The 22,112-nt window shown below is 34.4% G+C and overlaps 1 protein-coding gene across 1 annotated transcript; it reads left to right on the forward strand.

Annotated features, from left to right (window-relative positions):
• Positions 1-335: 335 nt before the first annotated feature.
• LOC137648031 (uncharacterized) lies at positions 336-3,830 on the forward strand. Its single transcript, XM_068380973.1, has 4 exons — positions 336-452; positions 569-905; positions 1,125-1,316; positions 3,601-3,830. The coding sequence occupies exons 1-4, from the start codon at positions 336-338 to the stop codon at positions 3,828-3,830; spliced, it is 876 nt and encodes a 291-aa protein (XP_068237074.1).
• Positions 3,831-22,112: the final 18,282 nt, after the last annotated feature.

Below are 22,112 nucleotides of genomic sequence, written 5' to 3' on the forward strand. Positions count from 1 at the left end.
CAGTTTAGAGTTACTTGTCTATTTCTTTCATTGTGCTGATACTAAAGTGATTTGATATCAGCTAGCAGGACATAGACAAGACCAGTATAGTACTATTGATTTTGTTCTTGCAAATAATATGTTATATAAACTATTTAAATGCATGGAAATAGATGAAGATAAAACAGTATTGGACATTTCAGATCACAAATTAATAACAGAAGAATTAGAAGTAAAAAACAATAGAGAAAATAACTACAATTAAGGGTACTGGGAAGAAATTACATATTATAGCAATGGTGCAAAAGTTATAGATGCATACGTGAAATCCAGAGAGAGAAAACTTATTAGCAAGGATGTACAAAAACATTGATGAGCTAAACATGATAATGGCAGAAATGAAACAAGAGCAATTGGCTAAAACATATAGGAGAAGAGTAACAAATGATGGGAAGACCAAAGAACAACCTAGGGTAACCGAGGAAATAATGAGAAAGATTAAGGAAAGGAAGGAGCTTAATAGAAAAAAAAGAGAAAGGAAAAGGATATTAGGTTAAAAACAGAATTAGAAGAAAAATACAATCATAAGAATAACGAAGTACAAATATTGGTGAAAGATAGTATAACTTTATATAAGAAAAAGAAGACCAGGGAGATAAGAGATGATAAAAATAATAAACTATTGGAAAATATAAACAAATTAAGATATGGCAACGAAAAAAAGCAAAGCAATACAACTATAAATAGGATATCAGAGATCTGGAATGAGGAGAAGGAGAGTGAATACCAGGATAATTCAAGAAGAGAAGACTACATTATAATAGTCAACGAATGTAGTATACCTGAACACGTAAGGGAGAATTATGATGCTGTATTAAATGTTGAAGGAGTAATTAAACCCACGCATGCCCTCGAAATAAACAAAGGTAAATTAGAAAAATGCCCAAAAACCCCTAAAGAAAGGTAAAGCGGCTGGGCCAGATGGACTAAAGCCAGACTATTATAAAGCTGTGATGAAAAGTGATATATGTAGGAATACACTAGTGAACTGCTACAAAGAAGAATTAGCTAGGAAAAAGAAAAAAAAAACAAAAGCTGGCAAGAGTCCAGAAAAGAACTGATGAAAAACAAAAACAAACCAACAGCAAGGGAATTGAGACCAATAGCACTCACAAATGTATCTCATAAATTATACATGGCTTCTATCAAGGATGAAATAGAAGGACATCTAAAAGATAACAATGCAATAGAGAATAGTCAAGCTAGATTTACAGAGGGAGAAAGGATTGGGGATAATATATTCATTTTAGAGTACATGGTCGAAGAAACGCTAAAAAGTAAGAAAAAACTCATAGTTGCCTCTTTAGATTTCAAAAAGCTTTTGACTCCATAAAAAGAGAAGCACTTATAGAAATATTAAAATAATATAAAGTACATACTAGTATGATAAACTCTATAGCTGGAGTATATGTGGGAGAGACTATTACATTAGACATGGGGAAAAAAGTAGAATAAAAAATGAGCGTAAGTAGTGAAATAAAGCAAGGCTGTACTGGCTATATAACATTCTTCCTATTAACTACTTGTCTGATTATAAAACGCGTAGAAAAGGAATGTAATGGTTTAAAAAATGATAGAAAGTTATTAGTATTATTTTTTGTGATGATGTCCTAGTGTTTGCTGAAGGTATAGAGGAAGCTGAATTGAACATAAGGTAAGTGTGGTTTAGACATAAAAAGATAAAAGTAGCGTACTTATATATAATATGAAGGAGAAACCACATGACATAAAGGGAAAAAGTGTAGTAAGCAATATTAAATACCTAGGTATCAAGGTAGATGACAGTAGAAACATGTTAAAAAAAAAGTGTAATAACTGTTAAGGCACAAAGACTAGCAAATCTTACATAATCAACCATAGAAAAAAGTTGCAATAAAATACTGATAGAGAAAACATACTGAAAAAAGTGTAGCACTACCTTATATATTATATGGAACAAATGTAATGAACTTAACGGAAACTGAAATAGAAAAGTTGAGGAGAATTGAGAATGGAGTGTATCGAAGCATATTTGGGGGTGTAAAGAGTACAGCAATTGAAGCCTTGAAAGGAGATGTAGGAACATCTGCTACGAAAAGAAGGGTGATGGGTGGAAAGCTGACGGAGAGGACATACTAACAGCAATAGTCAATGATATGGAAGAAAAAGAGAGGAAGTGGTGGATGCATGTGAAGATGTATGCTGAAGAATGTGGGATGGCGATGAGAGAAGTCAAGAGATGTACGGAAGAGGACATAAAGAAGAGAACAAGAAAATGGGACATAAGCAAATGGAAGAGTGAAATGGAGTTCAAAGAGTCTAATTTTGCATAAAAACTGGAAAAGTGAAATCAAGGAGGAAGTATATGATACATTTTCGTCAATTTTATTATTCAGAGCAAGAACAAACACATTGGGCTTGAATATATATATATATATATATATATATATATATATATATATATATATATATATATACATATATATATATATATATATATATATATATATATATATATATATATATACATATATATATATATATATATATATACATATATTGTCACCACTGCAAGTATATTCTTAACCACGTGGTAAGGTAGTGTAATGGCCTTGTTATAATAGGCTACACGTCAGCGGGCAATAATAAAAAAAATTACCACCAAAACAAAATATGTCTGTTGTAGTTTAACACTGAATTATGTTCAATTTAAACTTAACTTTATTTAGCACTTAATATACCACTTAATAAATAATCTAATAACCCAAAACACCAAGATCCAGGCACAAGAATAAGGAAAAACTCTAGAAACATTGAACTTTAATAAAATAAAACTATAATGCACCCACTAATATATAATAATAATCACTTTACACCGCAATTAAGCACTAATACAAAATACTAAGCAGAAGTTGACTGTATGCTTAGCTGTGAGTCTCTCATCTGTTACATTTTTTTCAGAACAAATGTAAACTTTGTAATGTACTGGACTAAAGAATGGTCAAGGAGCGTTTAAACAGGAACAGAAAGTGCTTAAAAACAAATAGAACAATTTATAAGAATGTTTTTACAGAAAATACAAAATTGTATTTTTAATAATTTTTTTTTATTTACAATATTTAATGTGACAGCTCGTCACAATATATATATATATATATATATATATATATATATATATATATATATATATATATATATACGTATATATATATATATATATATATATATATATTTGTATATATATATATATATATATATATATATATATATATATATATATATATATTTGTATATATATATATATATATATATATATATATATATATATATACATATATATGTATATACAGTATATATATATATATATATATATATATATATATATATATATATATATATATATATACATATATATATACATATATATATATATATATATATATATATATATATATATATATATATATATATATATATATATATATATATATATATACAACAGACACCTAGGTGGAAATATGCACTGTATTCTGTGATGTAGAAGAGAATGTTAACCACTTACTATTATATTGTCCACTATAGTGATAAGAAGAATAGGAATAGAGCTCCAACAACTATACGAAGAAGATAGTGCACAAACAGTTGAAAAACTCCTTTTCTGTGAAGAAAATATTAAAAATAAGAAAAGTGTACTGCAACAAATGTGGGTGAAAAGAGAAAAACTAGTGAAAATAAGGAACACAAAACTAAAAGACACAAGAGGCCCGATGCAAAGGCGAAGCCTCGACCTGAACCTGAATCTTGGTGGATAGAAAACAGAAAGGGCCAACTCAGACGAATTCGTGTGAGGAATGAAAACGATAATATCAGGTATAACTAAACTCCATTATACACAAGAAAAATAAAATAGGATACAAATAAGAAGTGAGAAAAAAATTCTTCATATCAATAGTTGCGTTTGCGCATTAAGCCTACTTGTCCATGAAAAAACCCCAAACAGAGAAATTTTTGCTCACAGACCGATTCAATACTCAAAATCTAATTTGAATTTGTATTCAAAGATATTCGCAAACTGAGGTATTACTGTACCTATGTGAATATTTCCTGGTTTACAGTAGTATCTGATTCTTTTTCCAAATACGTCTGTGAAAAATTGATTGTCCGAGTAGTCCCTACGTCTATATTTCTCCAAATACTCAAATAAAGATTTAATGTTAGAATAGTTTCAGATTTTTTCCCAGATATATACTTGATCCTTTCTCTGTTAGGATGGTCTTAGAGTCTATTTAAAGATATGCCTATATACATGTTAGAAATAAAAAAAAAATAAATTTCTTCAGATACCCATGTGGCATCTTATGAGGGATTTTGTCGCTGAAGGAAAGAGCCTCTCTGCAATGAACTGCTATTTTCTTCAGCTTCCTTTGCTAAAGAAGCCCCTCTCAGTCTCTGCTAAAAAGGCTGTCACGCAACCTTAACTAAATCCCAGACTGAAGAGCTTGGCCTTCGGAGGACCAACCTGAGCTCAGGAGTAACTTCAAATGGTCTTTCTGGTTCAGGAACTCAAATCCCTTAAAGATATCACTCAATTCCTTAGGTCTTTCAAGCGTACACTGTTGTACCCATGATCAACCATTATAGGAGCTGACTCCTACACTATTCACGAGCCTAAGTATAGGCATTATGATAAGCATACTTCAAGACATGTTGGATGTCACAAGTCATTCTCATTGAAGCGAGGCCTACTTCACCCTTGTCCAGAGTTTGTGTTTTAGAGCCAGCTTCTAGAACGGCATAACTCCAATCTCATTTCCAGAAGTATCATCCCTTTTCAAGCATACAAACTCAGGTATATCGGATCCTCCCTAAACTTCAAGAAGAACATATCAGTAGTGCTAGTCTTGAAAGTATGAGTCTGGCACAACAGACAACCCTCACTGCTTACTAGCCTATCCATGGGAGTTTACCCACAAGTACTGGATAACCTTATCATAAGTCTAAGATAAGGGATGCGACATGATAGAATGTCTAGCAGTTTTCTTGTTTGTTGTTTCCCCATTGGGTTAAAGCAGTCCTTCTGTTATGTGCTGGACTGGATGCTAGATGCAGGTAAAGCTCAAAACCAAGTAACTTTTCTTTACATACAAGTTCTGTAATGAAGTTTCTTCCCCATCCTCCTCATATGGCCATACGTTCAGACAATCTTCTTAAGGACATAGGTTCCTCCATGTTGCCTATTAGTCTCTTGGTAGGGACCGAACCTAAACACCTGCGGCATCTCACTCCTAAGGTTGTTAGGAGGCTAACAGGAATCATCACTCTTGCTCTTCCCCAGGACTTAAGTGCATTGATATTTCCCCATTCCCTACTAAGTTGGATAACCCCTTGTTATCCATATTTTAACGAACGATTCCAGATCACACTGAACCGATAGCCCTAAATAAGGGATTAGGGTTTGCATGCTGCCTAACAACAAATCAGCATTCAAAATAGCTACCTCTAAAATAGAAAAGGAGGAAGCCTGGTTCTACAAATGAAAATTAAAAAAGACACTTACAAACACCCCTATCTCACTAAACTATCACACTATAATTGCAAATAAGTAGCTACAAACGATTCTATTATTCACAGCCACACCAAGTAAAGATAAAATAATATTTACGTAGCCTACAATTAATGAATGCCTCTTCTAATAGTGGTAATAAATACCCTACTGGTGCAGTCAAAAGGGTAAAAGAGCAATTGCTCAATATATCCGGTATTATCCTAACCTATCTAGCAAATAATCTCAAAACAACAAACCTTCAGTTATTTCAACAATCTTATACACTACAAATAAACATCAAAACTAACAACCCCTCTCTCGCTGGCTCTCCCGCTTCACGCTATAAAGGATTTGTTCAAACAAAATTAAGCATAGATGTTACAAAAAAGAAAAGATCCAGCCTCCCAATATTATATATATATATATATATATATATATATATATATATATATATATATAAAACTATATAGTCCCGTGGTCTGGAAACCAAAATATAATATTATATACATTACAGCTGGCAAGCTACACAACCTCTCGAGTTCCAAAGCTCACCTGTTTGTTTTTACATTAAATCTGTTACACTTGAAAATATTAATACCAGAGCTGTGAGACAGTTATATAAGTCCCAGACAGCAATACATAAAAACAATGAATATCTAAAGGTCTCTTAAATACACTAAAAACAACACATAATTACTATTAAGAATTGCTGTATTCAAACAACCTCTTACTTCGATTCTTTAACAGGGATATGGGTGAGTACTGAAATAAACACTGGTGATAGGAACAATGCACTCTTTACAAAAATAAATATATTCTGTAAAAATTACAACACATTGAAAGAATTTAAATAAAAAAATAAAGCACTCGAAATGCTAAGTCTGAACAAAACTTAGACTGAGACAAAAGATGTAATAAATAAATAAAATACGGGAATAAATTATTTACTCTATGCTACACCAGCTTTGTTAGAATATATATATATATATATATATATATATATATATATATATATATATATATATATATATATATAAAAACTCAGCTACTTTATATTATATAATCTGATAACCAAGAAAAAAACTCCGAGCTCTGCGAATAATACGCAACTCCCAGACGATGAAATATATGAACTCTGAATATCTATATGGTCACTTTACATTACACTCAAAACAAAACTAAGCGATTACTTAATTTTAACGGGAACTATACTTAAATCAATCTCTTACTTAGGTTCCTAGTCAGGGGATATGAGCAAAGCACTGAGAAAAGTATTAGTCATCGAAATAATGCACACTTTACAAAAACAAATATATTCTATAAAAAATAATAAATCCCCAGAAATTATCACCAAAATAAATCACTTAAAATATTAAATCTGAATTAAACTTTAGACTTAAGACAAAATGACACTATAAAAAATTATACAACAACTTGTTTTACTAGAAAACGGATTTTGAGCAAAGCAGAAATCTATTTTTGGGTGTGTTATGTATTATTGTAATGTACTATATTATTTCAAGTGTTGCAGGTATTGCGCAACATTGCATCATATTGCATGAATAAGACATGTTATGATTTGTACATAAGCGTAATGATTTGTTTTGGTATTAGGATTCAAACATTTGTTGATTACCTCAAAGATAGGATGTGATTCTTTATGGTTTTGTACTGGAGTAGGATTTAAGTCTTTTCAGAGCGATGCTCTTTTGTTTAGAAATGTTTTGGTTTTGTCAGATTGTGTATGACGCTCCACACACACTTGGGAGTCAGCTGTCATAGAACAATGTAGTCATAAGTTGCATTAAACGTGTATTTTAAGAATACCAACGTCTTATTTAATCCCATACAGACAAATTGACGACAAGAGATGGGATCAGCTGAGAAATAATTACTAACAATTGTTCATCTATGTTCCAGGTAATTATTATGGTTAATAGAACTTCCTACCAAAGTACAACACTACAAATTGGTGATGCTCAGGACAACGGACACATGCAGGAGAAACATTGAGCCTTATGTAGAAGGACGGCCAGCACAAGAGAAGGTCCTTATGTACATTAAGGGACAAGAGGAAAATCGCCCAATGAAGATTGTACAAGCAGCAGAACAGGAATTTCATCAAACAAACAAAACAAGAAAGGGTGAAATGTAAAGTTGGGTAGGCTACAAAACAGGTAGGAAGTAAACTTTTGACTGCAGAACAGTAGCTTAACCTACTGTAGGTATTAAGGTAAGACTCAAAATACCTTTTAATATAGAACATCCCGAAAGTTTCAGCATCACTGCTGAGCCCAATTCTGTTGCAACACGATGGCAACAGTGGTGTGAGGAATTTAAGATTTATTTAGAAGCATTAGGGAACATGAAGGATGCCCAAAAGAAGGCATTATTACTTCATACAGCAGGTAGGGAAGTTCCGGAAGTGTTCAAGACTTTGCAGCCTACAGATGACGCAAGTGAAGCTGCAATTAAGGCTCTTACCACATATTTTTCTCCTCAGGTCAATAAATTTTTTGGAAAGATACCAGTTTTCAGCGCAGGCTTATCAGAAAGAAAATGAAAGTTTAGATGCATTTGTGACTAGACTAAAGAATTTAGCCGTTTCATGTGAATTTCTAGAGTTAGAAAATGTTATCATAGATCAAGTGATTGCACATTGCACATCACAAGAGCTAAGAAAGAAATTATTGCAAGATAAAGATTTAACATTAGAAAAGGTATTGATAACAGGCCGAGCTTTAGAAACATCAAATAGGCAAAGTGACATAATAGGTAGTTCTACAAGCAATAGAATGGAAAATTCTAAAATTAATACAGTAGGTTCAAAGTGGAAAACCAATGAGAATCAGAGAAGGAATATGTCAAAGCCTAGTCATAGAAAAGTGCCTAACACTAATGTTGATAAATATCAGAATCAGGCTTATACACAGAAACAACAGGAAAAACCCAAGTGTTATAGGTGTGGTAAAACTGATCATCTTGCATACGAAGCAAAGAAATGCCCTGCTACTGGACAGACATACCAGAATTGCAGAAAGATGGGATCAGCTGAGAAATAATTACTAACAATTGTTCATCTATGTTCCAGGTAATTATTATGGTTAATAGAACTTCCTACCAAAGTGATACTCAACAATTGGCGACGAGGGTGGGATGTTGAGCTACTTGCAGTTGTGGATTTAACTTTACTTTGTAATCTCCACATAACCTAACCTGTCCACTTTCCTTCACAATAGGAACTAATGGTGTAGCCCAATCTGAATATGTAACCCTTTCCCAGGAACCTTCATAAATCTAATCTCTCAGGGGGCTTTCCTCTGTTAATCCTATTAGGAAGCACTTTAACCTCATCTTGTACTGGTACATGAATTGGTTCTGAATCTACATTGGATGTTGGACCATCTTGGTTAATATTTGACTCATTTGATCTAACTACTTCTTTAAGTTTCTCATCTCTAACATTTACATGCTCTACTGTCTTTCTGTTTAACGGGTGTAATTGATCAACATGACGTTTTACAACATTATCACCAACACGAACATCATAATGTAAATTTCCTATCTCTCTTACAATCCTTCCTGGTACCCACTTCTCTGGAGTGTTGTACGATCTTACCATGACATCAGACAAAGGTAAAAAATGTCTTACATTAGGAAGCTTTACTACTTGTTTATACCCTTTATCTTCTAAATCACTTTTCAAACTTGGATACAACAAATCTAACTTACACCTTATCCTCCTCCCCATCAACAAATTTGAGGGTGTCATGCCTGTTGTGCTGTGCGGCGTTGTTCTATAAGACAATAAAAATTTTGATACATGCAAAAATATATTACCTGAATTTGCTTTTCTACACTTCATATTGTGTTTAAACGTTTGGACAAATCTTTCAGCCTCTCCATTAGTAGATGGATGATATGTAGCTGAAAATGTATGCTTTATACTATTGACATTACAAAATTCTTTAAACTCTTGTGAGGTAAATTGTGGACCATTATCTGTAACAATTCTTTCTGGAATACCGTGCGTTGAAAAAATTTGCATTAACTCTTTTATTGTGGCGTAAGACGTTGTTGTCTTCATTGGGATAATTTCTGGCCACTTACTGTAAGCATCTACTACTATCAAAAACAAGTAATTTAAAAAAGGACCTGCAAAATCTATATGCACTCTTTGCCATGGATACCTGGGTAACTCCCACGGGTGCATTCTAGCAAATTGAGGATTGTTCTGTTGCATAACACAATTCATACAATTCTTATATAAGATTCCAAATCTTTATCTACACCTGGCCACCATACAAAAGTTCTCGCAATTGACTTTGATCTTACAATACCTTGGTGATCAGCATGTATTTCTGACAAAACCTTATTTCTCAGTGAATTAGGAATAACTACCCTTGAACCTCTCATCACTATTCCTTGTGTTACACTCAGTTCATACCATATATCCTTATACGGTTGTAAGTTAGTTTTGTTGTATCCAAGTTTGAAAAGTGATTTAGAAGATAAAGGGTATAAACAAGTAGTAAAGCTTCCTAATGTAAGACATTTTTTACCTTTGTCTGATGTCATGGTAAGATCGTACAACACTCCAGAGAAGTGGGTACCAGGAGATATTGTAAGAGAGAGGGGAAATTTACATTATGATGTTCGTGTTGGTGATAATGTTGTAAAACGTCATGTTGATCAATTACAGCCGTTAAACAGAAAGATAGTAGAGCATGTAAATGTTAGAGATGAGAAACTTAAAGAAGTAGTTAGATCAAATGAGTAAAATATTAACCAAGATGGTCCAACATCCAATGTAGATTCAGAACCAATTCATGTACCAGTACAAGATGAGGTAAAAATGCTTCCTAATAGGATTAACAGAGGAAAGCCCCCTGAGAGATTAGATTTATGAAGATTTTTACAATGTCAAGTTAAGAGGGAGGAGACTGTTATGTATTATTGTAATAATGTACTATATTATTTCAAGTGTTGCAGGTATTGCGCAACATTGCATCATATTGCATGAATGAAACATGTTATGCTTTGTACATAAGTGTAATGATTTGTTTTGGTATTAGGATTCAAACATTTGTTGATTACCTCAGAGATAGGATGTAATTCTTTATAGTTTTGTACTGGAGTAGGATTTAAGTCTTTTCAGAGCGATGCTCTTTTGTTTAGCAATGTTTTGGTTTTGTCAGATTGTGTATGATGCTCCACACACACTTAGTTACTAACAATTGTTCATCTATGTTCCAGGTAATTATTATGGTTAATAGAACTTCCTACCAAAGTGATACTCAACAAAAGAAAGTTATCATATGTGGTTGTAAATTCCCCAGTGTTTCACCACAGGTGTAATTCATCGTGAAATACATCGTCTGTGACTCGTGGAAGTTATACAGATGCCATTGTTCACAGTTTCTTTTACATTAAAATGTAATAATTATCAAAATTTAAGATACTAGAAGAAATACTGCATTTTCTTGTAAGGACAATGTTCATTGTTTATGGTTTACTGAGTTACTTTTACTAATTACCATATAGCGATGAAAGTAAGAGGAATTTTTTCAGGATTTTGTGTTTTTCTTCCTATAACCCAAATATTGGCATTTCGGCCAGCCCCCTTAAGGACAGGTTGCTTATGAGGAAGCATAGACCCGCCGATATCCCTGGGAATGCCGAATGGAGGATATACCGGCAGATATTAATTACTGCACCATTGAGAAGACAAGTGATTGCCGTAGCGCACGAGACAGGATATACAGGGATAAGGAAGATGACGGAGAAGATAATGAAACACTTTTTCTGGCCTGACATGCATAAGGACATGAGCCAGTTTTGCCGTTCATGTCATGTATGTCAGACAGCTGAAAAGCCCAACGAGTGCATCAAGGAAGCTCCCTTGCGCCTGATGGAAGTACAAGGAGAGCCCTTCAACAAAGGACCGAAGAAAATTTTGGCAGAAAAACGGAAGGATCAAGAGGAAATGGAAGGAGAAAATGTCAAGGATTTGAGGAAAAGGATCGGCGAGTTAAGGAAATTTTTCTTAGAAGGCTGCACGATCCTTCAGCAAAGGACCAAAGAAAATGTTGGCATGAAAAGGGAAGGATTGAGAGGAAATGGACAAAGGAAATGTCAAGGATTTGAGGAAAGGAATCGGCTAGTGCAGGAAATTTTCCCTAGAAGGCATGAGGACGATGAGTCAAGGACGAACGAATAAAAGGCCTGGCATGAAAAGTACAAATAGACAGTGTGTGGTGGGATATGTGTTGTTTTATTCACCGGAAAGGAGTTTCCTTCTCTCCAACGAGTTCCCAGAACCATACCGGATTTTGGAGAAGCGCAGTGACCGGACCTACTGTATCAAGATACCAGGAAAAGGGAAAAGTCTGAGGAAGACTATATTAACTTCAAAACCGAGACTTCAAGCACCCAATTTCAACGAGAAATTCCTTATCCAAGTGGATGTGTCGGATAACATGATTAGAACTGTCTTATTGAAAGAAGATAAGGAAGGAATTCTTCACCCTGCGTGTGTTATGTCGTCAAAGTTGAAGAAGCAGCAACAAGTAGACTCGACAGTTGAAACGGAACTGCTGGTGCTGATCGCAGTAATAAAAAAGTTTTTAATCTATGTGAATCGACCACAAAAGGAAGAGATTACAGTGCATTCGGATCACAATCCTTTAACTTTTGTGAATAAGATGAAAAATAATAATCAAAGGATAACTAGGTGGTCATTATGTTTGCAACCGTATTGTATTAATGTAAAGCATATATCAGGTAAAGATAACGTGGTTGCAGATTATATATGTCGGGCTGAATCGGTGGATTCAGGCCCGGAATAAATAATCTTTAATGAGGGAGCTATCTTACGAAGCTGGTCTAGTGTAGAGTAAATGTAATAGTTTATTCATGATTTTATCTATATATTTCATTTGTGCATTGAAGAGATGATTAGCCAGCCCCTAAAATAAGTTCCTCTCCTGTAGATTTAAGTATATTATGCAAATTACGTAAGACCTTTGTCGTTAATTTCATTGTATTCTTTATTCAAGTCAGTATATGTAAATTTACGTTATTTTTAAGAATTAACTTTCTATTTTACATATATTTGTTACAAAGTCTTATGTTAATGTTTGAGAGTCGTATGTGACCATATGAAATATGAACAAGGGCTTATGTAACGTTCTTTTATATTCTTATGAGGCATTGCATCATGTTTGAGAGAAAATACGCAATTGTTTTGGGTGCCACGTACTTTGGTATTTTCGCGAAAAACCTAGTAATAGGATGTTATCTATTTTTTATTTCGGGGACAATAACCGTTCGAGAGGGCAATAGTTGGTAACTCTGATGCCTTATGCCAAACCCCCACTCTTCCAATATTATTTGGAACATTCTGGAAGTAGTAACTTTCATATATAATAAGCGACACCAGGGTTAGACAGGCAGATAGAGATTTCCAGCCTTAAGATTGCCATTTCAACCCTCTCCTTCACTCCCGCACGCAACCCAGAGTATTGTTTTAAAAGTGTTAAGTACCTATAATGTGTCCTCTCAAAAGTGATTTTGTGCCCCTGCATATATCGTGCGTAGTGAGTTAAAACGTTACTGTAAATTTGGCAGTTGATTTTAAATTCATGGTGTGTTAGCAATGTGTAAAGTTTTTGTAAACGGCCCTGATATAACGTGTTTGGTAATTGTATCGTGATCTGGTTATTTTCATTAAGTATCAAACTTAAATATTTGTATTCAGTTTTAATATCAAGTGGAACCAGTAATTGTAAAAAAATTTATTTTTTTATGAGTATTTCTTTTGTTTTAGTCAAAGGTTTATTCAGATTTAATATTTAAAGCCAAGACATTATATAATTTTCAGATTGTAACATTTTTTCTTAATCTAAGTTTTGTTCAGACTTAATATTTCAAGTGATTTATTTGAATTATGTAAATTCTTTCAAAGTGTTGAAATTTATATAGAGTATATTTATTTTTGTAAAGAGTGTATTATTCTAATCACCATTGTTTAGAATAGTATCCGCTCGTATCCTGTTAATGAACTGGTATAAGTTTATTCGTAATAATAATTACCCAGTTTAGTTTTGAGTGTACAGTACTTGAAAGACCTTTGGATATTCAGTGTTTTATATATTGCTGTCTGGGAGTTATTTAGCTGTCTCAGAGTTTGTGCATTAATGCTTTAAATTGTAACAGTTTTGATGTAAAAGCAAACAATCTGCTTCCACTCCACCATTTGCTGCAACAACAGACCCCAAGTATTTAAACTGATCCACTTCCTCAAGTAACTCTCCATTCAACATGACATTCAACCTTGCACCACCTTCCCTTCTCGTACATCTCATAACCTTACTCTTACCCACATTAATTTTAACTCTCAACTTCCTTCTCTCACACACTCTTCCAAATTCTGTCACTAACCGGCCAAGCTTCTCTTCTGTGTCTGCAACCAGTACAGTATCATCCGCAAACAACAACTGATTTACCTCCAATTCATGGTCATTCTCATCTACCAGTTTTAATCCTCGTCCAAGCACTCGAGCATTCACCTCTCTCACCAATCCATCAACATACAAGTTAAACAACCACGGTGACATCACACATCCCTGTCTCAGCCCCACTCTCACCGGAAACCAATCACTCACTTCATTTCCTATCCTAACACATGCTTTACTACCTTTATAGAAACTTTTCACTGCTTGCAACAACTTTCCACCAACTCCATATAACCTCATCACATTCCACATTGCTTCTCTATCAACTCTATCATACGCTTTCTCCAGATCCATAAACGCAACATACACCTCCTTACCTTTTGCTAAATATTTCTCGCATATGTGCCTTACTGTAAAAATCTGATTCATACAACCCCTACCTCTTCTAAAACCACCCTGTATTTCTGTGATTGCATTCTCTGTTTTATCCTTGATCTTATTAATCATTACTCTACCATACACTTTTCCAACTACGCTTAACAAACTAATACCTCTTGAATTACAACACTCATTCACATCTCCCTTACCCTTATATAGTGGTACAATACATGCACAAACCCAATCTACTGGTACCATTGACAACACAAAACACATATTAAACAATCTCACCAACCATTCAAGTACAGTCACACCCCCTTCCTTCAACATCTCAGCTCTCACACCATCCATACCAGACGCTTTTCCTACTCTCGTTTCATCTAGTGCTCTCCTCACTTCATCTATTGTAATCTCTCTCTCATTCTCATCTCCCATCACTGGTACCTCAACACCTGCAACAGCAATTATATCTGCCTCCCTATTATCCTCAACATTCAGTAAACTTTCAAAATATTCTGCCCATCTTTTCCTTGCCTCCTCTCCTTTTAACAACCTCCCATTTCCATCTTTCACTGTCTCTTCAATTCTTTAGCCAGCCTTCCTTACTCTCTTCACTTCTTTCCAAAACTTCTTCTTATTCTCTTCATATGAATGACCCAATCCCTGACCCCACCTCAGGTCAGCTGCCCTCTTTGCCTCACGTACCTTGCGCTTTACTTCTACATTTTTCTCTTTATATTTTTCATACTTCTCTACACTATCACTCTGCAGCCATTCTTCAAAAGCCCTCTTTTTCTCTTCCACTTTTACCTTCACTCCTTCATTCCACCATTCACTGCCCTTCCTCATGCTGCCTCCAACAACCTTCTTGCCACACACATCACTTGCAATCCCAACAAAATTTTCTTTTACTAACTTCCACTCCTCCTCTAAATTGCCAGTTTCTCTTACTTTCACTTCGTCATATGTCATTTTCAACCTTTCCTGATATTTACTTTTTACCCCCGGTTTTATTAGCTCTTCAACCCTCACTAGCTCCCTTTTACATTCACCTACTCTATTCCCCCACTCTTTTGCTACAACTAATTTTCCTTCCACCAAAAAATGATCAGACATACCGTTAGCCATACCCCTAAACACGTGCACGTCTTTCAATCTTCCAAACATTCTTTTAGTTATCAACACATAATCCATTAATGCCCTTTCTACTACTCTTCCATTTGCCACTTTTACCCATGTATACTTATTTTTATCTTTCTTTTTGAAAAAACTATTACTTATCACCATCTCTTGCTCAACACACATATCCACCAGTCTCTCACCACTCTCATTTTCACTTGGTAAGCCATACTTCCCAATGACACCTTCTACCTCTCCAGCGCCCACTCTAGCATTTAAATCACCCATGACAACTACATAATTCCTTCTACCCAGTCCTTCTACACACCTAGTTAATTCATTCCAGAACTCATTCCGCTCTTCTTCCCTTTTCTCACTACCTGGCCCATACGCACTGACAAACGCCCAACATTCCCTACCCAACCTAACCCTTACCCACATTAACCTAGATGATATCTCCTTCCATTCCACTACTTTACCTGTCATCCATTCACTCAGCAATAAAGCCACACCCTCTCTCGCTCTTCCCCTTTCAATCCCAGACACACTACCAGACATTTCACCAAACATCACTTCACCCTTTCCTTATATCTTCGTCTCACACAAGGCCAATACATCCATCCTTCTATTCCTAAACATACTTCCAATTTCACATCTTTTACTCTCTATCGTACTACATCCACACACATTCAAACACCCCAAAACTAGAGTGCGGGGAGCAGTCATTCTCCCCCCAGCTCCATCTCTTTGTTGCTGTCTCACAGGATGTAGATACAGGAGAGAGGGTTCCCAGCCCCCTCGTCCCGTCCCTTTTAGTCGCCTCTTACGACACGCAGGGATAACGTTGGCGCTATTCTAAATTTTTATATGCCCCCGTGGCCACAAGTGTTATTTATATGATATTATATGTGTAGTTCCCAAACGCGAGTCATACAGTAGTATAATATATTTTTGGTGCCCAGACCAAGGAGCCCTAATCCTAATATACATAAATAAATAAATATATATATATATATATATATATATATATATATATATATATATATATATATATATATATATATATATATATATATATATGTATATATATATATATATATATATATATATATATATATATATATATATATATATATGTATATATATATATATATATATATATATATATATATATATATATATATATATATATATATATATATATAATAAATTTCTACCTCATACTTGGGATCGAACGCTAGCCCCTTCTAATGAAAGGCCAGGTCGAAACCAACCATGCCACGAGAGCCCATTAAAAGGAAATCTGAACCTGACACTAATCTAGCTGTCCGAGGATTTACCTGGTGAGACATCAGTCTCTTTACCAGCGAGTTTTACCAGATTTCCCCGGGCCACCACGTGACACAATTGGTAGTAATTCATTCAAATTACCCCTAATGAGTCAATATGGATAAATATCAACACAACATCGTGTTCAAATAGAAATAAATTTCTACCTCATACTTGGGATCGAACGCTAGCCCCTTCTAATGAAAGGCCAGGTCGAAACCAACCATGCCACGAGAGCCCATTAAAAGGAAATCTGAACCTGACACTAATCTAGCTGTCCGAGGATTTACCTGGTGAGACATCAGTCTCTTTACCAGCGAGTTTTACCAGATTTCCCCGGGCCACCACGTGACACAATTGGTAGTAATTCATTCAAATTACCCCTAATGAGTCAATATGGATAAATATCAACACAACATCGTGTTCAAATAGAAATAAATTTCTAGCTCATACTTGGGATCGAACGCTAGCCCCTTCTAATGAAAGGCCAGGTCGAAACCAACCATGCCACGAGAGCCCATTAAAAGGAAATCTGAACCTGACACTAATCTAGCTGTCCGAGGATTTACCTGGTGAGACATCAGTCTCTTTACCAGCGAGTTTTACCAGATTTACCCGGGCCACCACGTGACACAATTGGTAGTAATTCATTCAAATTACCCCTAATGAGTCAATATGGATAAATATCAACACAACATCGTGTTCAAATAGAAATAAATTTCTACCTCATACTTGGGATCGAACGGGCCTTTCATTAGAAGGGGCTAGCGTTCGATCCCAAGTATGAGCTAGAAATTTATTTCTAATTGAACACGATGTTGTGTTGATATTTATCCATATTGACTCATTAGGGGTAATTTGAATGAATTACTACCAATTGTGTCACGTGGTGGCCCGGGGAAATCTGGTAAAACTCGCTGGTAAAGAGACTGATGTCTCACCAGGTAAATCCTCGGACAGCTAGATTAGTGTCAGGTTCAGATTTCCTTTTAATGGGCTCTCGTGGCATGGTTGGTTTCGACCTGGCCTTTCATTAGAAGGGGCTAGCGTTCGATCCCAAGTATGAGCTAGAAATTTATTTCTATTTGAACACGATGTTGTGTTGATATTTATCCATATTGACTCATTAGGGGTAATTTGAATGAATTACTACCAATTGTGTCACTTGGTGGCCCGGGTAAATCTGGTAAAACTCGCTGGTAAAGACACTGATGTCTCACCAGGTAAATCCTCGGACAGCTAGATTAGTGTCAGGTTCAGATTTCCTTTTAATGGGCTCTCGTGGCATGGTTGGTTTCGACCTGGCCTTTCATTAGAAGGGGCTAGCGTTCGATCCCAAGTATGAGGTAGAAATTTATTTCTATTTGAACACGATGTTGTGTTGATATTTATCCATATTGACTCATTAGGGGTAATTTGAATGAATTACTACCAATTGTGTCACGTGGTGGCCCGGGGAAATCTGGTAAAACTCACTGGTAAAGAGACTGATGTCTCACCAGGTAAATCCTCGGACAGCTAGATTAGTGTCAGGTTCAGATTTCCTTTTAATGGGCTCTCGTGGCATGGTTGGTTTCGACCTGGCCTTTCATTAGAAGGGGCTAGCGTTCGATCCCAAGTATGAGGTAGAAATTTATTTCTATTTGAACACGATGTTGTGTTGATATTTATCCATATTGACTCATTAGGGGTAATTTGAATGAATTACTACCAATTGTGTCACGTGGTGGCCCGGGGAAATCTGGTAAAACTCGCTGGTAAAGAGACTGATGTCTCACCAGGTAAATCCTCGGACAGCTAGATTAGTGTCAGGTTCAGATTTCCTTTTAATGGGCTCTCGTGGCATGGTTGGTTTCGACCTGGCCTTTCATTAGAAGGGGCTAGCGTTCGATCCCAAGTATGAGGTAGAAATTTATTTCTATTTGAACACGATGTTGTGTTGATATTTATCCATATTGACTCATTAGGGGTAATTTGAATGAATTACTACCAATTGTGTCACGTGGTGGCCCGGGGAAATCTGGTAAAACTCGCTGGTAAAGAGACTGATGTCTCACCAGGTAAATCCTCGGACAGCTAGATTAGTGTCAGGTTCAGATTTCCTTTTAATGGGCTCTCATGGCATGGTTGGTTTCGACCTGGCCTTTCATTAGAAGGGGCTAGCGTTCGATCCCAAGTATGAGGTAGAAATTTATTTCTATTTGAACACGATGTTGTGTTGATATTTATCCATATATATATATATATATATATATATATATATATATATATATATATATATATATATATATATATATATATATATATATATATATATTATTGTCCCAGGTCTGGACACCAAAAATATATCATATTATATATTATGGCTGGCAAGTTACACAACCTCCCGAGTTCTAAACTCACCTGTTTGTTTTTAAATAAATCGGTTATATTTGAATAATATCCGAGCTCTGAGAAAATTATATAACTCCCAGACAGCAATGTATAAAAACACTGAATATCCATAGGTCTCTCAAGTACACTCAAAACAAAACTGGGTAATTATTATTAAGAACTATTCAAACAACCTGTTACTTCAATTCTTAAACAGGGATACGAAAGAGTACTGTAAGAAACACTGGTGATCGTTATAATACACTCTTTACAAAAATAAATATATTCCATAGAAATTACTGAAAGAATTTACACCAAAAATAAATAACTTAAAATATTAAGTCTGAACAAAACTTAGATTAAGACAAGAAAATTTTACAATCTGAAAATTATATAATCACTTGACTAAAAAATATTAAATCAGAATAAAACCTTAGACTAAGACAAGAAAATATTACATTCTGAAAATTATATAATCACTTGTTTCACTGGAAATAAAATTTTACACAAATATTTAATCTTGATAATTAATGAAAATAGTTAACCTTCAACACTTTAATGATTAAACTCTTATAGAAATTACATAAAGTAACTGATAAACTTAAGGGTTTTTAGCTCACACAAAGTTTTACCCAGATAGCAGTACTAATATACTTCATGTTTTCATATAAGTATCATAGGGCCAGTTACAAAATTTACACAATACCAGCAGTCTCAACAACAAAATAAATTTGAAATCACTTTCAAAGTTTCTCTAACGTTTGAACATACTACACACGATATATGTTGGGTAAAGTCTTGTTCACTTTGGAGGGGACACACACTGGAGGCACTAGAGAGACAGAACGAACTTTGGCTCTTTCACAGGACAGGCTGGTTTTCTTCTGTAATACGCATTCCAAGGGGTACATATATATTGACTAAGTTTTTCTGGATTCTTCTAGGTCAGGGGTCTAGAAGCTTGGGGTCTGTGCCTAACAGCATAAGGTTGCCAATGATTACTTATCAGATATCTATCAACGCACCGGCGAGACGACTCTCTCTCAGCTAGCTCCACCCACTTATCTCCTCGAAATAATAAAAAAAGATAAAGACTAACTCTGGGCTTTTCAAGAACCTTCTAAACGCATGGTAAATATAACACTTGCGTAATCTCTCACAAAAATGACGCAATACCTCATAAAAATTTACATAATCCGTTGTTCATACCTTGTATGGTTCCTACAGCACTCTTAAACAGTTTACGTAAGACTTCAAAACAAAATATGCGAAATAAAAAGTTAATTTTTGAAAATATCGTAAATTTACATATACTGACTTGAATGAAAAATACAATGAAATTACCAATGAAAGTCTTACATAATTTACATACAATTACTTATTCCTACCTGAGAGGCACAACCCATAAGAGCTGGCGATTCACCTCTTAAATACACAAATGAAATACATGAATAAAATATTTACTCGACACTAGACCAGCTTTGTAAGAATATATATATATATATATATATATATATATATATATATATATATATATATATATATATATATATATATATATATATATATATATATATATATATATCTATCTATATATATATATATATATATATATATATATATATATATATATATATATATATATGGGGCTATAGGAAGAAAAACAAAATCCTGAAAAAGTTCACTGAGCTTTGTATGGCAATAGAGATTGCGTATATGAAAAATGTTGTCAAAATTCCTTACTTTCATAGCTAGAGGGCAATTAGTAAAAGTAACTCAATAAACCAAAAACATTGTTCCCTGCAGTATTTCTTCTGTTATCATAAATTTTGATAATTAACACCTTTTAATGTAAAACACGTTGTGAGCAATGGCAGCTGTATAGATTCCACGAGTCACATAACAATGTATTACACGGTAAATTACACCTTTCGTCCTTCAGTCCTATCACAAACCTCATAGAGAATAAATATAGAATTAGACCTCTGACATTCACTCATTTTTACATCTGTTTTTCTCATTTTCAACAAGAATTTCATAATTTCCAAGAGGAAAAGACAATTTCAACATCTCACTAACATAAGGAAGAAGAAAATTCACTCTAATAAGAGTTCAGAAGTGGTTAATACCGGCGAAATTAGCGCACTTAGTGAAGGAGAGAGATGATGTAGGAGTGACCGTCTCGCCTAGAGAAGCAAGACATTGAGCAAAGGGATCTTCATTTATGATTGAATTATGATAAATAACTTTGTTTTGGTTTATTAGTATCCAAAAAGGAATATAAAATTCATGATAATCATGATTTATTAATATTGTTTTTGTAAAAATACAAAGAAAGACTTTGAAAGCCTGTATCTCAAAATCTATCAAATTCTATCCTCTCCCTTAATTTTAAAGATATAGCATTGAAATTGGGTATAGAACTTAGGAAGACATTATAAAACAATAAAATAGAGCCCTTTTTTCCAGTTTTTTTATATTTTTTTTTTTTTACTTTTTCCCCTGAAATATACAGTTTAATTATTTTTTGAGGGTACAGACAGACAGTTTCCTACTCTGATAATTTATTGACGAGAGAGTCGGACTACATAGAGACGTGCGGACGTATAAGTGGCACGGAAAAATGCCTAAGGCGGATTAGCCAGGCTTAGGTTTAAATTTGTGTTTCTTTTGGTACAAAAATCATGGAATAATAATCTTGATATAAAATGTACATATTTGATTATTACATCAGAAGAAAGAACGGAGAATTCCGCGTTTACTAGTACAGAATAAAATATCTCGAATTTAAATACAAATGCGTGAAATACGTACAAAGGGTTTATAAAAATAGAAATACACTTGTCGGAAGGTGTCCGTACAAGTATTCCCCTCCCCAGAGTTATATAAATAAA

This window comes from Palaemon carinicauda, chromosome 10 (genome assembly GCF_036898095.1).
Source record: "Palaemon carinicauda isolate YSFRI2023 chromosome 10, ASM3689809v2, whole genome shotgun sequence".
In the NCBI taxonomy this organism is placed as follows: domain Eukaryota; kingdom Metazoa; phylum Arthropoda; class Malacostraca; order Decapoda; family Palaemonidae; genus Palaemon; species Palaemon carinicauda.